The 20,553-nt window shown below is 55.3% G+C and overlaps 7 protein-coding genes across 7 annotated transcripts; 2 read left to right on the top strand and 5 right to left on the bottom strand.

Moving 5' to 3' along the window:
* Positions 1–140: 140 nt before the first annotated feature.
* Positions 141–3,550, bottom strand: MTR10 (mRNA transport regulator MTR10; the record flags this gene model as incomplete). The annotated part of the gene is made up of 6 exons (XM_076675815.1): positions 141–249; positions 322–811; positions 885–2,552; positions 2,624–2,993; positions 3,060–3,152; positions 3,419–3,550. The coding sequence occupies 6 exons, from the start codon at positions 3,548–3,550 to the stop codon at positions 141–143; spliced, it is 2,862 nt and encodes a 953-aa protein (XP_076536954.1).
* A 3,214-nt stretch (positions 3,551–6,764) lies between these two features.
* Positions 6,765–9,379, bottom strand: JCM15063_005593 (MCT family MFS transporter; the record flags this gene model as incomplete). Its single annotated transcript, XM_076675814.1, has 11 exons — positions 6,765–6,972; positions 7,043–7,134; positions 7,314–7,374; positions 7,446–7,473; positions 7,546–7,629; positions 7,706–7,894; positions 7,961–8,020; positions 8,088–8,181; positions 8,249–8,397; positions 8,454–8,852; positions 8,914–9,379. 11 exons carry the CDS (start codon positions 9,377–9,379, stop codon positions 6,765–6,767), a joined length of 1,830 nt encoding a protein of 609 aa, XP_076536953.1.
* A 764-nt stretch (positions 9,380–10,143) lies between these two features.
* Positions 10,144–10,483, bottom strand: JCM15063_005592 (uncharacterized protein; the record flags this gene model as incomplete). Its single annotated transcript, XM_076675813.1, has 2 exons — positions 10,144–10,334; positions 10,408–10,483. 2 exons carry the CDS (start codon positions 10,481–10,483, stop codon positions 10,144–10,146), a joined length of 267 nt encoding a protein of 88 aa, XP_076536952.1.
* A 73-nt stretch (positions 10,484–10,556) lies between these two features.
* JCM15063_005591 (ribonuclease P protein component) lies at positions 10,557–11,551 on the top strand (the record flags this gene model as incomplete). The annotated part of the gene is made up of 4 exons (XM_076675812.1): positions 10,557–10,667; positions 10,731–11,214; positions 11,277–11,371; positions 11,453–11,551. 4 exons carry the CDS (start codon positions 10,557–10,559, stop codon positions 11,549–11,551), a joined length of 789 nt encoding a protein of 262 aa, XP_076536951.1.
* A 95-nt stretch (positions 11,552–11,646) lies between these two features.
* Positions 11,647–12,693, bottom strand: HNT2 (bis(5'-adenosyl)-triphosphatase; the record flags this gene model as incomplete). Its single annotated transcript, XM_076675811.1, has 5 exons — positions 11,647–12,026; positions 12,096–12,152; positions 12,246–12,298; positions 12,367–12,490; positions 12,582–12,693. The coding sequence occupies 5 exons, from the start codon at positions 12,691–12,693 to the stop codon at positions 11,647–11,649; spliced, it is 726 nt and encodes a 241-aa protein (XP_076536950.1).
* Positions 12,694–13,182: 489 nt separating this feature from the next.
* Positions 13,183–19,478, top strand: JCM15063_005589 (uncharacterized protein; the record flags this gene model as incomplete). Its single annotated transcript, XM_076675810.1, has 9 exons — positions 13,183–14,315; positions 14,381–16,287; positions 16,346–16,566; positions 16,632–16,983; positions 17,560–17,907; positions 17,968–18,155; positions 18,219–19,148; positions 19,221–19,310; positions 19,374–19,478. The coding sequence occupies 9 exons, from the start codon at positions 13,183–13,185 to the stop codon at positions 19,476–19,478; spliced, it is 5,274 nt and encodes a 1,757-aa protein (XP_076536949.1).
* A 171-nt stretch (positions 19,479–19,649) lies between these two features.
* JCM15063_005588 (uncharacterized protein) lies at positions 19,650–20,298 on the bottom strand (the record flags this gene model as incomplete). The annotated part of the gene is made up of 3 exons (XM_076675809.1): positions 19,650–19,820; positions 19,898–20,035; positions 20,116–20,298. The coding sequence occupies 3 exons, from the start codon at positions 20,296–20,298 to the stop codon at positions 19,650–19,652; spliced, it is 492 nt and encodes a 163-aa protein (XP_076536948.1).
* Between the last annotated feature and the right edge of the window lie 255 nt (positions 20,299–20,553).

Below are 20,553 nucleotides of genomic sequence, written 5' to 3'. Positions count from 1 at the left end.
ATGCATTACTAAGTCTCAATTCAGCCAGCGCTTGACTGTTTTGTTCTACGGGTACAGCTGCTCGATAACCGAGACCAACATGACGAACAATGGTCCTGACAGGGAGCCTGCCACGCAAGGATGCAGAAAAGGCATCTCGCTCATCGTCGGTCTTCGAGATCCCGAGCTCGTTCGCGGCTCTTGCGAGAAGTGCGGAACAACCACGTGAATGCGTCCTTGCATTTCGCAGGATCTTGAGCCGTGATGGCGCTGGAACACGAGTCAGTTGCGGTTAGTCACAATTTGTGAGGGGCAGAGGACGCAGGATAGAAAAGACTCAACGCATTGAACTTGACGAGGAACTCTGCTTTTTCAGCGGGAGCTGCAGCCTTGCTTACAAGTTGCTCCACCGACACAGGTACGTTTGCAGCGAGGACAGTCGGGAAGTGGATCGAGAGCATGCGCAAGATCGTGATGGCCGAGTGAGGCTCGTCTTCGCCTCCTGCCACGAGCACATCGAGTAAGAGCTGGACGAGTTGTATGGCAGATGCTTCGACTACAGCTCGAATCGCGGTTTGGAACTGGACATAATTCCGGTACTTGGCCTGTTCGTAAGGGGCGAGTTGCGAGGCATTCGCCGGGTTCCATCCGAGGGCTTCGTGGCCTATCACGTCCCGGAGAGCGTCGAGCGCAGTGAGAACGATTTGCGGCGTCAGGAGTGTGAGGGCAGTGAGGACAGATTGGAAGGCGGCTGGGAAGGCCGATGACAGCAGAATTTCGTCGGGCGAATCGTAAAGCATCGCTCGCACGAGATGTGTATAGTCGTCGATAACTAGGTTTCCGACGCGGAGAACACTTCAGTACTCTGAACCGAGCGTCGGAAACAGCAAGCGAAATCGGCTCACCATCCGAGATCTGTACGGGTTGAGTAGTCTGCAACATCTCGAAGAGCTTGTTGCTCTCGCGCTCGAACGTTCGCTGCACGAGCTGCTTGAAAGCCGGATCTTGCTCGTACGCAAAGTTGCCAATGACCTTGCCCGTGATCCACAGGTAGCTCGAAGCTGCTGCCTGTTCGAACGAGGTCGCCATGCGCTCGAGCACTGCTGGCGCAACTTCGAATGCAGCCGCTTCAAAGAACGTAAGGCCTCTTCGGATCGCGACGCAAGTCTTCTCGGCAACCATCGCGTTCGATCCGTACTTGGCGAGGAAAGCATCAATGATTGACCACGCTTGCGAGCACGTCGACGCGCACTCGGGCGGGATTCCATTCGAGAGTCGCTCGACGATGCTCAGGTACAGGTCGATTCGCTCGAGCGCGTCGCAAGCCTTGCGCAGGTCGTCCTGGGAGGCTGGATTCGGTTGCTGTACGACTGCATGCACGATTTCGAGATTCGGCATGGCAAAGGTCGAGAGAGTTTGAGGAATCTCGGCGGGAGGCATAGCAACGATGATATGTGCGATCGCGGCAGTCAGGTCGAGCAAGTCTTCGGCGGCAAGTTTTGTCGAGACGGTCTGGATGAAAGTGTGGAGTTGAGGGAGGAATGGGATAAGGTGCCACGAGCAGTCTTTGCACAGGTACTTCATCGTCTGAGAAGCGGCGGCAAGGACTTCGGGGTCCGAGTCGTCGAAACCGGACGAAATGTAGGGAAGCTGGAATTGGATGTGTTCAGGGTGTTGTTCAGTCCAATGTGTGTAGCGACCAATAACGAGGATGGCAGCGTAGCGGATGCGAGGGTGCTGCGGCAGGTTCGGCAGAATTTCCATGATCTTGGGTACGATTTCGTTGTCATTGACGTCGATCGCGGCACCCATCGAGCGCATCGAGAAAAGGGGCGCTTCGACATCTTGCCATCGTACCGCGCCTCCTGCCGCGACGGCGCGCGCGATGGCGTCGAAAGCTTGCTGCAAGCAAGGTCCGGCACCGAGCACCGCGCAGCAGTCTTTCAAAGTGTCGCCGATCTTGTGTCGGAAGTCGCGGAACGTATCTCGCTCCTCGCCACTGAGCGGACTCGAGTCGTCGGGGTAGTGCAAGTGGCGGATGACGATACCGACGAGGTCGACAAAGACCTGGAGCAACGGCGCGATGGCCGGGTTGCCCTGCATCTTGCTCAGTCCCTTCGAAAGGCGGTACCAGAAGTTGAGCGTGATACCGACAACTTCGAGTTCTTCGTAGGCGGCACAGCTGCTGATGAGCTGGACGAGGGGCAGGAAAGTCTCGGGATGCTGCGGCATCAACGGTTCGTACCACTCTCCCGCCTCGACCAATACCCGACAGTACCCTCGCATCTTGTCCTCATCTTGTCGCACGTCTGGGTCGGCCAGATTGGGCTGGAGTGCGTTGAGTCGAGGCACGATCTCTTGGATCACGGCGACGTTCTCCTGAAGCTCTTGAGTCTCGTGGATGACGTCTACGAGCACATCGACTGCGTTGTCAAACAGCTCATCGTTCGACAAGGCTGCGAATGCGGCCGCCAGGATCGGAGTACCGGCAAGCCAGCTCGACCTCAGCTGCCCTGTCCGCAGCCAAGCGCCGAGCGTTGCAAAGCACTGATTCTGCAATTGTGCGGTGATACCTAGAGTGGCAAGACAAAGAAGGGTGAGTATCGCTGTGGATGGTGTGGTCAAAGACACTTGCGAGGCTTACCGGGTGCCTGCACGTACATCGACAGGAGTGCGATCACCTGCTCTCCTCGCTTGGTCGTCTTGTCCCCTTCGCGGCCAAAGTCGTTCTTGACCTGGATCTTAAAGTTGCTCGAAAACTCCTCGGCCTCGACTTGGAGGAACTCGAGCAGTGCAGCCGCCATGTTGGGTTCCTTTCCAAACATGTCGATCATGGCTGCCGTCGGGTCGTCCCATTGTTCAGCGGAGAGCTGCAGGGCGAGGTCCGCGAGAGCAATGCAGAGTTGGGTTAGAATCACACGAGGTCCCGAGGCGAAGTTGCGCAGGGCGGTCAAGAGCGAGTCGCGCAGGGGCAGCAATTGGGCTTCAGGCAGTTGCTCGAGATCGTACGTGATCTACGATCGACGATAGCAGATCAGTAAATAGACCTCCATCAATGAATCGTACGTGAGAGGACTGACCTTCATGCGAAAGGTTTGGGCGGCGAACAGTTTCGGTTCCACGGGAGCATCTTCGGCAAATAGGATGAGCTGAGAAGTCGCCCAAGCCTCGTTCTGTGTAACGCAAGGAGAGCCAAACTGTCAATGAGCAGATCCCTTCGACAGATGAACTCGATTGGTCATGGCGATTCCATCTCGAATCCTGTCCCCGTTCTGTTCGTCTGGGGTAGGTTCGGACATGTGCCCACATTCGACGCGGATATTCCCAAAGCCAAGAGAGGCGGATAGTCCGAATGTTGATCGAAGCCTCCTCTTCGCTACTCGCGTTCCGCAGATCTTCCGCTCCCAAGCACGACGTCGAGATTGCTGTGAGTACTCACACTCTTCTGGAATTCGCCGAGCCATGTATTGGCTTTCTCCTTGGCGATCGGATCCGGGTTCTGATACAGGACGTTGAGCGCTTGCACGACTTGTTGGATCGCCGCGCCCGTGTCCCCGTTTGTGGCGGACATCCTTGTGTTCTTCCAGAGAGGCTTCGCACGCGATCGGATGAGCGTGAAACGAGATTGGATGCGACGAGCGACTTGAGCAGGAAGCGCTTCAAGGATGATGTGGTACTGAGACATTCGTTCGATTCCTTCTCGGTGAGCCAGTACCTAGCCATCTCTTCTATCTCTGTCAATCCTGACTGCAACGATGAACGAAGAAAATTTCCGCCGAACCCTTTGGGAGAGCGCGTCGCATTTTTGCAAGCGCCTGCCATCAAAGACTTCACTCGCCTTTCGCTCTTAAGGGCAAATGACTTTACTTCCAGCGGCAGACCGACCACGATCGACCACGATCAAGGGTCTGCGCTCGACGCCCGACCGCTCGTACGGAGAAAGACGGATTTCAAGGCTTCCCGCAAAGCTCGAAATCCCAAAACCAATAGGGCTACTACTGACTCCTTGCCCGACAAGTATCCAGTTTGGTATCGGAGGACAGTTTGGAAATTACAAACGCAGCTTAACCACTCCTTCAGCAGTACTACAATACGGTCCCTGCGCAAGTTTCCCGGACAACTTTCCTCGTCAACCTCACAGCGCGGGTATTTACTACGCCGAAGTCGTCGAGCTTGCTTCGGCGTCCTTGTTGGCGGTGGGAACAAGCACCGCGTCGTCAAGATCGTTTGAGTCTGCATCGGTATCACTCGATTCCGCTTCCACTGCCTCAGGTGTGCCTTTGGGCACTTCCTTCGCCTGATTCTTTGAAACAGTATCGCGTCACGAAAGATTAGATCCGACATACGCGAGAACAGTCCGTGCAAATCAACTGACTTTGCGATGCCTCCTCAGTTCGGCCTTGACGTTCTTCAACTTTTGCTTCGTTCGTTCGAGGGGGGCAGCCTGACGCCTACATGAAGCCTCGTGTTGCGGAAGAAACTGCCTGGCAGTTTTCGTTTGGCATTTTGGGGTCACACTGCAACTGTAATGAGCGACGACCAATTCAGTGCTCATCAAAGCCGCTTCTGAAGTCGAGGTGGGAACGAGCCCTACGGCCAAGCGATACAAGTGTTCTCGTGGGCCTTCATGTCACCTCGCTTGAGAGTGTGCCCACAGCCACGCGTACAATGAACGCTGGCGAATAGACAATCGCTCGCTATGTGCTCGGTGAGCTGACCCAAATTTCCCATATAAGCGCACCCGGATTTGTTGTTGGGACACATCTTCGGGATATACGGACACTGTGCAGCGACATATTCTCATTAGCGCCTGCAGAAGCGCTGCCTGAAGAAGAAGACCACAAAGCGCGCCGAAGACGAGTGGTCGCCGAGATTTGAGAAAGGTCCGGCCCAGTCACATCCGCCTTGATGGTAGGTACACTTGACTCTGATAGCGCGGCGGAAAATTTCGAGGGAAGCGAATTTCTCAAGGCGATCGATCAGTATGCACGACCGCATGGCTGGACCGAGGAGCAAGGTTGATGCTCACTTCAAGTTGCCAATGAGCCTTCTTGCAAAGACCGATTCCTTGCGGTCTTGCTTCTCTGTTGGGCTACGGCAGGTGGGACATCCGTACGCGAGAGACATTTTTGCGAGACAGCCTTTGCAGAATAGATGTTCGCCAGCACATCCACTTGAGATTGGGTCCTCCAGCACATCGTTACAAATGCCACAGATGGCCCAGTACTCCACGTTGAAAAACAAGTCCGAGTCGTGTCCCACTGCCGATGGGCATCAAGATCAGCGCCACTCGTGTGAGCCTCAAAGCGTAATGATGACTCAGGCTGGGTTCAACATTCAACGTTGCCCTCAAGCAGTTTTGAAGAGGTTTGAAAAGGTTTGAAGACGTTTTGACAAGAACCCCTCGAGGGAGTGTGTGATGGGTCCGTCTGGGCTAGAGCGCCAGCGGTGAGATTGTAGCGATGTGACTTACTGCAGACGCTCTACCCAGTATCTGATTGTGTTCCGGGACTGGTCGTGAATCGACAGACAGCAGAAGGCCCCTCCGCGATCGACGCGCGCGCCTGCATCAATCCGCGAGAGGTTCGTGCCGTCTCTTGTCCGCTCTCGAAATTTTGTCACCCCAGAATCCGTATTCTGGTAGAACTAGCGGAGCTGTATACTTTAGGGAGAGGAACCTCAAAAAATTGGGTGCGGTCGCGGCATTTTTCAAAAGTCGTGTTTCGCGACGGTTGGCTCGCACATTCACAACCAACCTCTCTCCGCAACTAGTCACACCAACGCTATATCAAGTCCGACGCGCGTCAGCACAGCTTGTCAACACGTTTCAACGCATGCTTAGCCGGCCCTGCTCCGGTTCGATCTCTCACAACTGAGCCTGTTTCCTCGACCCGAGTTTTTCACGACTCTGCCGTTTCAGGCGGTCCCGGCCTCTGAAGGCTGTCACTATTCTATGACTACGTCTAGCTCGCTTGCTCTAGGTCACACGTCAGCCTGCTCAGCTTCGGGTAAGTCTCCGCCTGCTTTCAGATCCGAAACAATCACCGGCTGACTTCCTCTACAGATTCTAGTTCTGCTTCGCGCTCGCAAACTTCCCATTATTCCTCACCAACACTTGCAGTCGGCTTGTCTTAAGGCTCTCATGCAGAGGTCCTCTGCCTGTCTCTTTCCTTCTTCTTTGGGGAAGGAAGGGACAGTGTCCATGATCTCGCTTCTCTTTTCAGAAGTTATTGCTGAGGATTGAGTCATAACGGGCCTATATCAACCCGAAACCTTTTCATCAAGGATTCCTTCATCCCTAGCTACCCCGAATCCCTCTCACGAGGGGTTCCCCTTGCTCGAAATCGATCGTACGAAAGTTCTGTTTCACCTCTTCTCGAGTTGATTGTCCTGTGTCAACTAGTCCCTTTTGCTGAAAGGGTACTAGGGCGTGGTGACGATTGCTCGGGAAGAAGCGGTCGAGCTGGGGCTCGCTTGGCCAGGATGTACATTCTCCATGTTGTTTAGGCACTTGTAATCGCAACGCGTCAATTTGTGATTCTATCTTGTTCTTCTTCTTCAGCGAGGCAGAGAGAAACTTTGTTCGATGACCGTTTCCTATACTGCCAGGTCATGGAAGAGCAGGTCAACGCGGGCGAGGTTGCAAGCTCGCATTCTATACTCGCAGCAGAGTTCTAGCTTCTAGCAGCCCGCGACTCGTCACTTGTCAGCAAGACTCAAAACGACGATTGGCAACGAATAGTAACTGAAGCAAAGTGATCTCCTGTCGACCGATCGTGGCATAACTAAACTTTCCAGGTTGCGCATTGTTTCGCACGCAAGAACCTTCCCCACGTCGTGACGATTCCCCCCAACAACGCCATCGTACCTGCAAACATGATTGGGGCGAGGAACGGGTCTTGTCGGTTCCCATGACCCAATAGTTTTCCGCACACGGGGTTGCCACCGACCGCACCTCCTGCAACAATGAGGAATGCTACCCCTTGCCTCAACCTGTTCATAAGCTTGAGCAAGCGTCAGTGAATGTCCAGTCGAGCAAAGTGATTTTGTGAAGATGCTTGACCCAATCTCGCTAATATCGTCCGAAATCGAAATGATGGCGGGAGAGACGAGACTGATGAACCCGCCCGAAAGGAATCCGTATACTGCCGCAAACTAAATCGTATCGCTCATTGAAGTCAGGGGCTCGATCTCAGGGAAGAGACCAGAGGTGCATGAATCGGAAGGGAGCGACTTGCCGTGACAATTCCAGCGGCAGTTTCGCAGGCATACTGTCTCGTGCAACCTCCCGTCAGCTTCACAGAGCAATATTTCGAGTCGATGTCAGAGCTGACCATGCAGTAAAGGGCAATACCTGCCGAGACGCAGCAGAAGGACTGAATATTTTGTGGACCTCTGTATTGTTGACATTCAGAGTCGCGTCAACTTGGGTTTGCATACAGCACGACTGGCGCAGAGAGACTTACAGGTGATCTGCTGCGAGATTCGGAATAGCTGTAGAAAATGTCGGTATTATCAGCTCCGTCACTGAGCTTGTCTATGATGCGAGATGAAAAAGCAGCGCACTCCGACCAAAGATGCTCCCAGCGTTGTAGATCGCCAGAGTGTAGAACGACAAATCTGATGGAACTCCTTTACTCTGAGCGTAAACTGGGTACACAATCAGGACATCAGGTCAGAGCCCGTGATGAAAATGGAATCAAAAATGAAACAGAACAGAACTTACTCTGAAGGTAAAACAGTGGCATCCACAATCCCCAATTCAGTAGGAATGCTCCTCCCGTCATACAAGCGAAAGTCGGGGTCATGATCTTGCGAAGAGGGGGCAACGGGGGTTTGTTGGCGATAAGGCGCGCAGGGTGGGGAGACATGATGAGGTTCGCCGTGACGAGACATGCTGCAACGACGTATCCAGCTGTGCTCCTCTCACTCGAGATGGGTCAGACACTGTGTTCCTAGCTCACGTCATGAAGATACTGACAAGCTCGGACTCCATCGGTAAAGCCGACATCGCGGTTCGCAAATAGTTTGTTGAGCATGACTGTTTGACACAAGCCATCAAATTGACGTCGCCGGACGATAGTCTATTATGCAGGACTCGAACTCACTTGGGAAAGCGATACCGCCGAAGGAAGAACCGCACGTAACGATTCCTATGGCGAAAGCCCGTCTTTTGAGGAACCAGTGAGATTGAACGGAAAGCTGACAGCGAGGCGACTGATGATGAGCCATCGTACTCTTCAGTCGGAAGGTATGACTGACGACTCACAGCAGGGAGGAAGCAGAGTCCGATCCCGACTCCGCTCATGACTCCTTGCACCAACATGGTCTGCCAGAACTTGTGGCACTCCGGAATGAGAAAAATTGAAGCGATCTGTACGATTGAGCCAATAGCGATCAAGTATCTGAATTTGCCCTCTGTAAGCGAGAGATTAGCCGGCTTGTTCCAAGGGAGAGGCAGCAGAAGGGCGTACTGTCGAATAGAGGACCCGCAACGAGAGCGAGCAAGAAGAACAGACACAGTTGTACACTCCCAATCCACGAGATGGCGGAATCCGAGTACGTCCGGTAGATAGTCTGAGAGTAGTAAGCTTGGTACACTCCAAACGCATTCGTGTACCCAAACGAAGCGAACAGGACCAAGAATCCGCCTACGACGTTCAGGTACGCTCGAACGCCGCCATCCGGAGGTGCCAGAGCGGCTTCGTCGTCGTGCCCACGTCGAGTGTCAAGCGCGTTTCGTGCGCCGGTCGAGAGGGTTGCGAGTTCAATATCTTGCGTCGAGCCTTTCCGATCACTCGAGAGCGAGCGCTTGTCCTCGTCGTCGCCAGGATCGTCTCGATAAGTTTCTCCAGTCCACTCCATCGGGTGATCTGTAGATCGTGCAAGAAGTGAGACGGACTCTTTGGAGAAGCCGACGTTCAGGACACTTACACGACTCTTTGTGCTCGCTGTGAATGTCGCTTGACGTGCTTGTGCGACTTGTCAGAGCCTTCTCGTTCTCCTCCGTAGCGTGACCGGCGACAGAAGCAGCTCTGTCCAGGACAGGCTCCTGAGAGTGAGACGGAGAATTGGGCTCGTTCACTTCGAAAGGGTTCGATTCAGTCGAATTCCGACTTGCGGATCGACGCGAGGACGAGACGGCAGACTGATCATCCCGAGCAGTCGTCGCCGAGTGGTTACATTCATCAAGATTCGATTCGTGCGATCCGAGAGGCCGTGGAGAAGAATTGCCGGAATGATTGTCTTCCTTGTTGTCGTCCCCTTCTAGAGAAGTTCCAGGCTCGTCATCGAGCGTGGCTATGGCGTTCATTGTCGAGCAAGATTCGAACGAGGTCGCACTCGCGGCAGGGGAAACGGGTTCGACCGCCGCATCGTCCGTGTCTTGTTGCACCAGCATGATGGTCAGAGCTATGCGAGACAGATGGAAGGAGAAGCGAGGGGTGAAAGCCGGTGTAGCGCGCGTGGTGCAACGTCCGGAAACTACCGCGGGTCAAAGCGGGAGAGGAAGGAGCCTGCGGTTGCAGTCGGGTTCGGTCTTTCAGGGTGACTCAAGCGAATTCTGAGCAGCTGGGCCACTCGCGCGAGGGAGGAAGGGCAGCTCCTGCTGTGAGGGCCGTGGGCGAACTGAGTAGGAAAGGGCACCGCGTGGTTGCGGTCAAGAGAGGTGAATAAGGCCCCGTGCAGCGCAGGAGACCTCGCGGGAGGAGAAGAGGTTCAAGCGGTGGGGCGCGTGTCTAGTGACAAACGCAGCAGGCACCCACTCGACCTCTAGGCGACTCGTGTGGGAAAAGCGCATTGCAGATGAAAGCGCCGGTAGGTCCGAGCGAACCGTTGCGATCAGAAGTACCCACTCGAGCTCAACTGCCAAGCTGAGCTTCGGCCATGGCCTTACACGGACTGCTCGTTGCGAACGCGTCGTCCGTCTTGGGGCATACGACCAAGGCGAGAGCAATCGTGGCTCGTGAGTCCGATATTTGACAGGGTGAAGTCTGTAGCGCTGCCACCTTGTTCGACTTGGTCCGCTTCGTGACAACGTGGTCTATTGTGCAACGATATATCAGCAGGTTGCGAAGTTATCGGAAACCCTAGTCCAGGTCATATCACGTGATGAACCCGGGAACTCGAGTTAGTCTTGAAGCACTCACATGATGCAGGACCGGCTCAATCTTCGGACAGCATGGCCATCTCGTATCCTTCGTTGCCGCCTCTGCCGTCAAGGAATGTCCGTCGCGCGTAGGTCGATGATCTGATACCTCCCGCGTCCCAAGTGCTGCCCTGACTCCGTCTCCAGTGACCGTTAATCATGCCTCGCAGCGCACTGACGATCTGCGGGCCCATGCAGGTTGAGAGAACTGGGAAGCGTGTCATGATCAGGGGTTAGCGATGACAAACGTAATCATCTCGAGTGCGAGCGCGTGACCGTACTGAGGAAGAAGATCCAGCTGCCAAAGAGCAGCACACACCAGAAGATGAGCCATTTGATCGTCGTACTGTCGTCCATCCCTGGCGCAAGGTCAATAAGTCGCGGTTGAATGAAGTCAACCGTCTTCGTTTGATCTTCCCGCTCCCTACCCATGTCGAAACGGACTCCAGCTCCTGCAACGAAGAGCTTAGCTAACTCGATTCGGCTCCCGGGCAAGGTCGAGTCCCTCGCTAGCTTGTCCCCGTCGCCTTACCGTCTTGCTGTGAGGATTCCGGCACCTCTCGCTCTTGGATTCTCGCCTAACCTAGCTCGCTTGACAAGCTAGTTTCGATCACTTCCATATGCTGCTCCACCTCATGCAGCGTTCCCGACAACCCGGTTTCAGTTCACGCACCAAACCCCTCACTTTTCGCTCCGATGCTTTCCCTCGCCTCGATACGGACTACCACAGCTCCCACGACGCCCTCCGACCCGCGCTGAACTGTCACCGTTCCCTGCTCCAGCATTGAATCGCACCGCAACGAGCACTCACGATCTCGACGCTGGACGAATCATGACGCTCGAAGCGATGCATCAAGGCATGATCGATCACAAACAGGACACGAAACCGTACACGATGGATTTGACCGTGTTTTGTTCAAAGAAGAAAGTACACAAGAGCGCGGTCATCAGGGAACGCTGTAAACGCCGGTTAAGACAAGTCGTGAGACTCGTCGTCACGAGAGGGATTCAACCTGAACTCGAGGGCAAAGGGTTCGATGAGGAACTCGATGTGCGCAAGTCTGGACCGAGACACTGGTTGATGCCAGGTGATTTCCCCGTCCGTGCATGGCAAAAGCAAAGTTGTAAGGTTGACCGGCTTTGGTTCCAGGCTATCATTATATCGCAAACGTGAGCCTCGAAGTCTATCGAGCTCCTCTGGCGGATCTCGTGCAAGATATGACGCAAGCGCTGAGAGCGCTCAAGGTTCGGATCTTCTCTTCGCCGCTCGCTCATACGACCAAGCCCTGACTCTGTTGCCCCCACCTTGCCCTTGACGTGAATCAGGTCAAAGCACAAGACGCGGTCTTGACTGCCGAACTCGACAAGATCCCGATACCGCCTCGAGACTTGTCCCCCGATGAGCCGGCCAACTCCTCCCGATGACTGCAACAGGGCTTTGCCTGAACATGTCGTGCTCCTACCGTAACTGTTGTTGTTGTTGTTGATGATGATGATCGAATCCAAGTCCCGAGTAGGGTTCATTGTTGGTCTGTCTCGTCCAACGGTTCGAACGTGCCCCGATTTGGCTCGTCAAAGAACCGACTCAACCATTCCGCCTCAACCTGCATCTCTTGCCGAGTCCTGACTTTGCGATGACTGTCTTGGTCCGACCCGGTCGATTCATCTTCGATCCCTGCGAAAGGGACCTGCACGTTCCCTTGCCTGCGCGCGAGTTTGTCAACCTCGAACTGTCTCTGTTCCTTCTCGAGATCCACCGCTGGTAAGTTTGCTACCGAGGATGTACTTGTGGTGGATTGGTCGAGAGCTTCTTGGCGTTTGCGTTGATCTCGTGAAGGACGAGAGGTGTACGCTTGACGAAACTCGGTGTCGAGATCTTTCGCGTCCAGCGCGTTGTACACTGTCAATAGAACAACCGAATGGTCAGCTATAGGACGTACAACCCGTGACTGGTAAGGATACAGCATACTCTCGTCGAGGGGTTCAAAGTCTTTCGCTTTTCTCGGAATAATATGGATATGAACATCTGGTTTGTCGCAGAACACATCAGTCGGCTGCCTTGTGCAAGAAAGGGAGACTCGGATCGCGCCGGGATGATGGCTCGGGACAGAAACCTCACGTGGAACCGATTGACCAGCCAAAGGTCCATCCTGCAGGGCCACGTTCAACGCTCTGCCAGAATCAAATATGCATGAGCTCCGTTCCTAGGAATATGAACGATACCAGGAGAACCTGCGTACTGTGCCTTGTACTCGAGTTCGATCACTCTGCTGACTTGGTGCACACTCTGGAAGAGGTCGGTCACTTCCTCCCGCGTGAGATCTCTGAACCTCGGTACGACTCGTTTTGGAATGATCAATACGTCTAGTGAAGGGGAACCAGTAGGTATCGATCAGCCATGTGGGGGGAAACGGGACGCAACGAGCTGATGACAAGGGCAGGTTGACTAGCTCACGTCCGGGTACAAGAGGCTTGAGGTTGACAATCCCGAGCGATAAAGGGGACTGGTAGAAGATCTGGTTCGGGATCTTGAACGATGCGAACCGGAACGAAGACGACAACGACATGGCGGGCGCTCTTGTCCAGTGACCAGCTTTGAACCGCTTCCTGCGATTGGCGATACCACCTCCTGGTCGAGCTCTAGGCGTGTAGATATTTGAGCAAGTTGGGAGAAGGTTGAACGAACATTGATGAGGTCGCGCAATCAGCTGTCTCTCATCTCGCGATCCACCGCTTCGTCGACCTGGGCGAAACGACACCAAGATATACTCGACAGCTATGAGGACCGACCAGCCAGAGCGGAGCAAGAAACGCCGTGAATGCCGACCGATCTCTTGATCAGCTTGTACGTCTAGCGCTCGGCTCCTGCATTTGAGCTGGAGGGCTTTACTTGCGACAAGAATGCGGAAATGCTCGAAACGACAGACGATGTAGTAATAACCTCCAAGAAGCCGACAAAATGCATGATGCACACACCCCGTCCTCGGGCCTCTTCCCCGTTGTCCTATCTCGACACCATCGCTTCTCATTGCAGGCTGCACCTGTAGACCAGGGTCATGCCTCCCAACCGCAGCAAGTCCGCAAAACCCCTGCGTTTACCTGGCACCTTTGCTTCCTCGGCTTCACCGGATGCGACTCCCGCACCTCCCCGCCGAGCTACCTCTGCGAAGCCTGTCGCATCGCCTTTGTCGAACAGAACGACGTCGACACCATCGACTCGGGCAGCTCGATTAGTGGCAACGAAACCCTCGACCGCGACCACAGCTACGACGACGGCAACGACTTCGCTCCTGAGCAGTTTCGGCACTGCCCCTTCGACCACGACGGGTTCCGGTAGGCTTAATCTCGATCGCACCAAGTCTACCCCAGCATCCTCGGCAGATCGGGGTTCGACTCGACTCGAGAGGTTGGGGTTGAACCGGGCCTCATTGAGGCAGTCCAGTCCTCGACGTTCCGTCGATAGCGACGCCGATGAGGACGAACAGTACGAGCCGAGGAGAAGCAAGACTCCCGAACCAAGTTGGGCGAGAAGGGATAGCAGCGACGTCGAGAGGCCGCCACTGACTTCCTCGTCAGCTCGTCGGTCCTCTCCGCCTCGCCCTTCTCCTCCTCTCGCGGCCTCTCCGCCTGCGGAACGAGATATCAACGCTCCAGCGGAAGCGAAGAGTACGCTGCTCGGGAACCTTTGGACGAAAGCAGCAACAGCTTGGAACGGAGCTCAACCCGCAGAACAACCTCTCTCGCGTGAAGCCGTTTCTCAAGGTCCGTCGCACTCGCGGCAGGGATCATCGGAGGGTCCAGAGCGGCACTCGAACTCGCCAAAACCTGAAACGAGTCCGCAACGCCCTGCGGATACGCACGCGAGTTCGCTGCCCCTTCCACCGAAACGCAAACCCGAAGCGATACCTGAACCGGTCGAGCCGATCACTTACCATCGACCTCCCGAAGTTCATCCTCGCAACATACTACTCGCTTCGAATTCGTCGAAACGAATACATCAGGATCCTTACGACTGGCTCGGAGACGAACCCAAGAGTCCTCTCGATCCTTACATGTTCCACCGTCAAGCGGGTCGAATGGCTACCAAGAGGGCGAGGGCGAAAAGGCCTCTCGCTCAGCGGACAGTCCCTGGCATGGCGACAGCTGCAGCTATCTTGGGGGGAACGGCACATGCGACCGTACAAAATCCGTGAGCACTGTTTCCATTTCTCGCGCATCCTTGAGCTCGCGCTGATAGGCTCTCGAACGTCACAGTTACGGCACGCCAGGGTCGCAACCTCCTCCGGGAGGTTTCGTTGACCGGACACCTGCAGGACTTGTTCCCGTACCCGTACACACGACCACAGCCTACCACACCTCCCAACCTGTACATCCCAGGCCGCCCCCAGTACCTCCTCCGATGCCATCGAGCTACAAACCGCCGATTGCTTCTCCTGTGGCTAGTGTTCAGCCGTCTAACACGGCTCCTCCTGTTGCACAAGCGGGCAATGTTCCGAATCTTGACCGACTCCAAGCGTTCCCTGCTCCCGAACCGTCTCGTCCTGTGCCGCCATCGGTCGTTCTCCCGAAAGGACAGGCAGCTGGTCCGGCCCCGACTCCGGTATCCCCTTCATCTCAGGCCCGACAGGCATACTCGTATTCCCAGCCTCCTCCCCTCATGTCAGTCATGCCCGCTCCCGTATTCACAGCTCTCCAGACCGGCCCTCCGAATTCGATTCAGACAGGAGGACAAGGCGATCTGTTCAAGACGGCACTCGCGAAGAAGCTTTTCGGCAATCAATTGCCGCCCTCGATGAGCGGACCCGACACTGCAGCGATCCCTATGATCTACGGCAGTCAGTTGATACAGCAACCGCCTGGAGGATTTGCATCTCCGTCAGTCTCGGGGCAAATGGCACAGTCGCTTGCAACGGGACAACCGTCGCAGGGTCAAGCTCGATTACCTTCGCCAGCCGCCCCTGTCGCGGTACCAGCCAATCATGGTACCTCGACAGAAGGGACAACGCTGAATGCGTCCTCTACGCAGCATTATGCCCTGCCGCCCATGCCGATACCTCAATCAATCACTCCGCCTCTGCCCGCGCTTCCGTCTCCGCCTGCGACTGCTCAAGCGGCGACTGTCGCAGGCCACGCTGCCATGCAAATACAGACTGCTCCTCCTCTTGGCTCGGACTTTTCGCCATTCGCTTCGCAGATTCCTGTTGACGGCGGAGTATTAGCATCACTCGACGTCGTTCCGCCGGCTTCCTCGCCAATTCCGACTTTGAGCCTCATTGCCGCAGATGGACTCCCTACAGGATCGTCGGACTCACAGCAGGATCCTCCTCCCACATCAAAGCGGACGAGCTCGCCATCTCCGCCACTTTCCTCGAGTTCGTCTCTCGCCTTGCCGCCGATCGCAGCTCTGACGACTCCTCTGCCTTCAAGCCCAGCTCCGCCGCAACTCCTGTCCACCGCTACCTCTCCTCCTCGTTCGCAACGTGCTCTCTCTGCAGCTCCGACGAGACCGTCGTACGGACACAATCGAGGTGTAATTCCTGTCAACGAGAACCTGGCGCTGCGTGCGATCTCTCCGATCCTGCCCCCTCTACCTCCAGGTTCTCCCGTCCCACTGATTCCTCCCCGGCCTCCTTCAATCGCCGCGAGTCTTAGTCAAGCGCCATCGCCAGCACCGGCAGCGCCCCCGCAGGTCGTGCTCGAGAGGACTCCTTCGCTTGCAATTTCGATCGAGACAATCTCGTCGCCGCTGCTTGAAATGGACGAGGCGACCCAGATCGTTCTCCAGTCTCCGACTCCTATCGAGCTCGACCCGGTTCAACTTGCCTCTCCGAAGGAAACCGTAATAATCGATACCGACGACATTGCTCAGGAGGAACCGATCCGGCATTCACCGCCAGCTCTGGCGCCAACTCTTGAGTTGGAATCGGTACTACCCACTCTTAACTTTGAACCCCTCAGCCTTCCGGAATCTGATCCTTCTCTGGACGGAGGAAGCTTGGGACTCGATGTTGGAGGGCTTGATCAAGATCAGGGCGAGGCGCGAGGTGAAATTGGGTCATTGACAGCTGGAGTGGGACAGATCGAGAGGGACGCGCTAGGGATGTTGGAATTGCCGGTGTTGAGGGAAGAGAATCTTGCTTTCGAGCTCGATGACGACCAAGGTAAGCTTGAATCCTCACTCAGGACAAGCTCGACGTGCTGACGTGTGAAGGAGGCCAGGCGATGAGAGCGACAGTATGTCTGATCAGTTCGAGGCCGCGACTTCGTTCGTTTCAGAATTCAGAGAGGTCGATCTCGAGAGGGCAAGGATCGATCCTGGGCATACTGGAAGGACGGAGAAGTGGTTGGTAGGCCAAGGAGTGAGATTGATGCCTGGAGTCGAGGCATTGCAGGACAAGGTCGAGCAGTCTACGCAACCCGACTCGAAGGAGCAGGAAAAGGTAACGATATTTGCTGTTTGCTTGCATCATCTAACCTCGGGCTGATGTCGATGCCAACCGTACAGAACTTTTCCGCCATCGCTCGCCCACGAACGGCACCTCCTTCTTCGATCCCTCCGTTATCTCTCCCTACACCACCTCTCCCATCGCTGTCCGTTCCTCCTGCAAGCTTGACGGGTCCGACTGCGAGACGGACTTCGAAGCTCCTCTCTCTCGACTCCCTTCGCTTATTGACCATCGAAGACGATGAAGAAGGAGGAGTACCATCTCCAGTCCAGACGATGATCAATTTCGACAAACCCTTCTCCTTGCTCGAACGCGGCCGCAAAGTCGCTTCGACCTCATCCAATATACCGCTGATTCAAGCTCGTAGATCCGAAGAGGAAGACAATCGAGAAAAGAGACAGAAAGCCCTCAGTGTGCTATCGAACCAAGCTTTCGTCTGACAATGATGCAAAGTATGTTCTTTTCTTTCTCGGCCAGAATCGTCTCGTTCGATATCTGGGACGGAGAGCATCTCGGACTCACCGAGATTTGGAGATTACAACGGGCACTCCCTCCGGAACCGCGGAGGTGCCGCTCGGCTCGCTTGCGTTCATCTCCAGGCTGCGTGGTCTTTTGCCCTTCTTCCTTTCGCTTTACTCCATACCTTTTCACTCCCCTCGCTTCGAAGGCTTCTTCTGTTTCTCGACGCACAAACATCATGGACGACCCTCACACTGTCCCTGTGAACGACCCTGACACTGTCCCCGTGAGCAAGCTCCTCTAGCTAAAATTGATGCCGCTCGGAGTAAAGCGCTCATCCAATTGATCGTAGGAAGAGCTGCGAGACGCATATCACAAGCTGTACAAAGCAATATGCGAAAAACGAGGGGTTGTCGCTAGCGTTGAGCTCGATATCGTCCGCGACCCAGGGCTGGACGAAGGCGAGCGGCTTTTCCCAGGGGGATCCATGTCGCGGATCTGACTTTCTTACCTGCCTCTATATCTCAGTCCTCGGCGTTGATGAAGCTTACAGTGCAACCGGTTGTCCAGCCCAAGCGTACTATCATTGGCGAAAGGACAATCTGGTGGCGCCAGATGAGCCGCACTTTCGCGAATTCACCAAGAGCAATAGACGGAACGATCCAGAATGGGCAGCACGAGCTGCAGGACGGGACCCTCCCGTCGCTTCATTGAAGCAGGGCAGGAAGAAATGGGAGAAATTTCAACTCCCCCGTCAATACAATGTTGTACGCAAAGTACAGCTGAGATCAGTCCTGCAGCTCAAACAGGACCGTGCTAAGCCCCATCGTGCACTTGGCGAGGAGCTGAAACTCAGCCTGCCAGCGGATTCAACTGGTGCGTCGTCACGAGTTCGCTTAGGCGGTCACAGGACTGACCGTTTCACATGATGATCAGGCCGAGGTGCTGGTCGTCACTATGTTTGGAGCGAGCTCGTTGTGTACCCGACTCGTTGCTCTACAGCTGTCGAGATCTGGGAATGGTCCCGTCAAAGCGTTCTCAAGCTGGAAGTGGGCACAAAGTCTTATACAGTCTGCAGCCGGATCGCTCGAAGGCCCAACGGAAGATTGGTGCCATGGAAGAAGGTGCGCTTGTGCTTCTTGCTTCCTCGATCTATAGCTATTCCTGACATACGTTCGCCTTTGAAGGCCGAGCAAGACGGTTTCTCGAGGTACGGGTACAACGATTACAACTACAGCGGACCTTACAAAGCCGATTACGACTATCGCGGCCCTCATGCGCCCGTTCGGGACGCCGATCCTTTCTCAAATACAGCTCGGCAAGACGAGCCAGACGAGCCCTTGCCGCACGGCCCCTACAATCACAGCGACCACCAACCTATCCCGCTTGATTACGACTATCGTGAATCTCATGCGCCCGGTTCGGCCGCCTATTCATCCTCAAGTACAGCTCGGCAAGACGAGCCAGACGAGCCCTTGCCGCACGGCCCCCACAATCACAGCGACCACCAACCTATCCCGCTTGATTACGACTATCGTGAATCTCATGCGCCCGGTTCGGCCGCCTATTCATCCTCAAGTACAGCTCGGCAAGGCGAGCGAGGCGAGCCCTTTGCGCACCGGTACCATAGTCACAACTACCTCAGACCGTACTATACCGAGCCCAACCATCGTGGACCCCATGCGTCCGATTCGGCCGCCAACTCATTCTCGAATACACCTCAGCATACGGGAAACAACGCACAAATATCTTTGGTCCCTCAAGAAGCGTTCACCCATTCGAGGAGGCCCACGGCGCGGACTGCAGGGTCCCTGAGCGATGCTACTATAGCTAGTCGCCCCGAAAATCGCGGGCTGGGCATTCCATCTCTCCCGAACTCGGATGTATTGTCTTCACTGCCCCTTCCGCCTCAAGAGAATAGGCCTCAGAACGTTGTCCGAAGGTGGTCACCTCCCCCTCCGCCATTCATTCGGCCCAATGCTAAGCCGTTCGGAAGGGCACCATCCGAAATGACAGCTCAACCTCTAGTGGACGAGACCCCACCCGTCGTCAGGAAATGGCAACCTCCTCCTCCGCCAGTCATTCGGCCTGATGCTCAGCACGAACAGAGATCGAGCGTACGGGCCACCTTTGCTTCTCCCCACAGTCTGTTCATGATACTGCGCTAAAACCCCATGGGCTATCTGCAGGGACCGGGCAAACCCAGACACATTCGAAGGACTTCGCGTCCTCCTCCTTCACCGAGCGAGTATCGGCCCCGATCCGGACAGCAGCCGAATGTATGTACGAGCAATTTCTGCGCGTTATCTGCCCGGCGCTGACGCTTCTCGTCTCGCTTACAGGGTTCTCGCGGTGGATTCAGGCGCTCGCCATACTCGCTTGGGCATCGTCAGCGGCTCATATACGGACAGGACAGTGCGCGCGGTGGCGTCGCCCGGCAATTCTGAATTTGATGACGCAAGATCCCCTTATCCGTGATACGAATTACTTGATAGTTAGTCCAGCCTCTGCGTCTCTGGCAGAGCAGAGAAGAAACGCCCCTATTTCTGGAAATGATCTCTTCGTTCTGTTCTTAATCATTTGAGCTACGCCTATATACACATTCGACACGAGAAGGGTCACGAGAACTCGGTCTGCGAGTTCCAAGCTCGAGTCGCTCTCGGGTTGACCCCTTTCGATTCCCACGACGAATCGTTCGCATCGTTCGCTTCGTCTGCTTTCGGATCCCGGCCTTCACCACCTACGAGCCATGCTTGTCGGAAGTGATTCCCTCGGTGTCTCCACGTGAACTGACAACAACGGACGACTGGGATCAGGAGCTGTCCGAGAGAGGGGCAAAAACGAAAATGTTCTATGTTGTGCGCACCTTGATCAGAGCGGTAGTTGCGCCCATCGCAGCGGCAACGGGTAGCGAAGGAAAGACCAAAGCTCCAACCCAGGGAAGCGCGGTCCCGATCACGGTTCCTCCAAGCGCAGTCGCGCCAGCTGCGATCAACGCATATTTCTGAAGGAAACGCACAGATGGGAGATCAGCGCTCTCGCTTTCAAGTACCGAACATATTATCCTGAAGCAAACTGGCGCACAGCGTATCTCAGAATGCGGTAGAATGCGAACCGAAGGACGTAGCGGACCGTCTTGAGGGATGAACGAGTTACGAGCGAGTTCGGACCAGGCGAGGTGGCCGGATTCGCGAGGTACCTCAAGTTCGCCTTAGTTCGGTTGAGTGAGGAAGCAGTCGACGCTTCCGCTGCGGTCGTCGTCGACATAGCGGGGTGTGTGTGAGCGTTACGGGCGAGGTGGAGCCGAAAGGGTACGAGTTCTCTTGGCGCTTAAGTATACGATTCTGGGTCTGATCGAGCTTGCTTGTTGTGAAATCTATCTGTATCTAGTGTGTTGAGCAAAGACTGGTGATGTATCGTATGCGGTCAACGTTAACGTTACGATCGACTCGTGATTCTCGCCATTCACTGCACTTCACCCTTGTACCCAATCCGGCTCGACTGACACCGCGAACCGAGGCT

This window comes from Sporobolomyces koalae (assembly GCF_050403365.1).
Source record: "Sporobolomyces koalae JCM15063 DNA, S_koalae_JCM15063T_v1_ctg2, whole genome shotgun sequence".
NCBI lineage: Eukaryota > Fungi > Basidiomycota > Microbotryomycetes > Sporidiobolales > Sporidiobolaceae > Sporobolomyces > Sporobolomyces koalae.
This window is presented reverse-complemented; position numbering and strand designations above follow the sequence as displayed.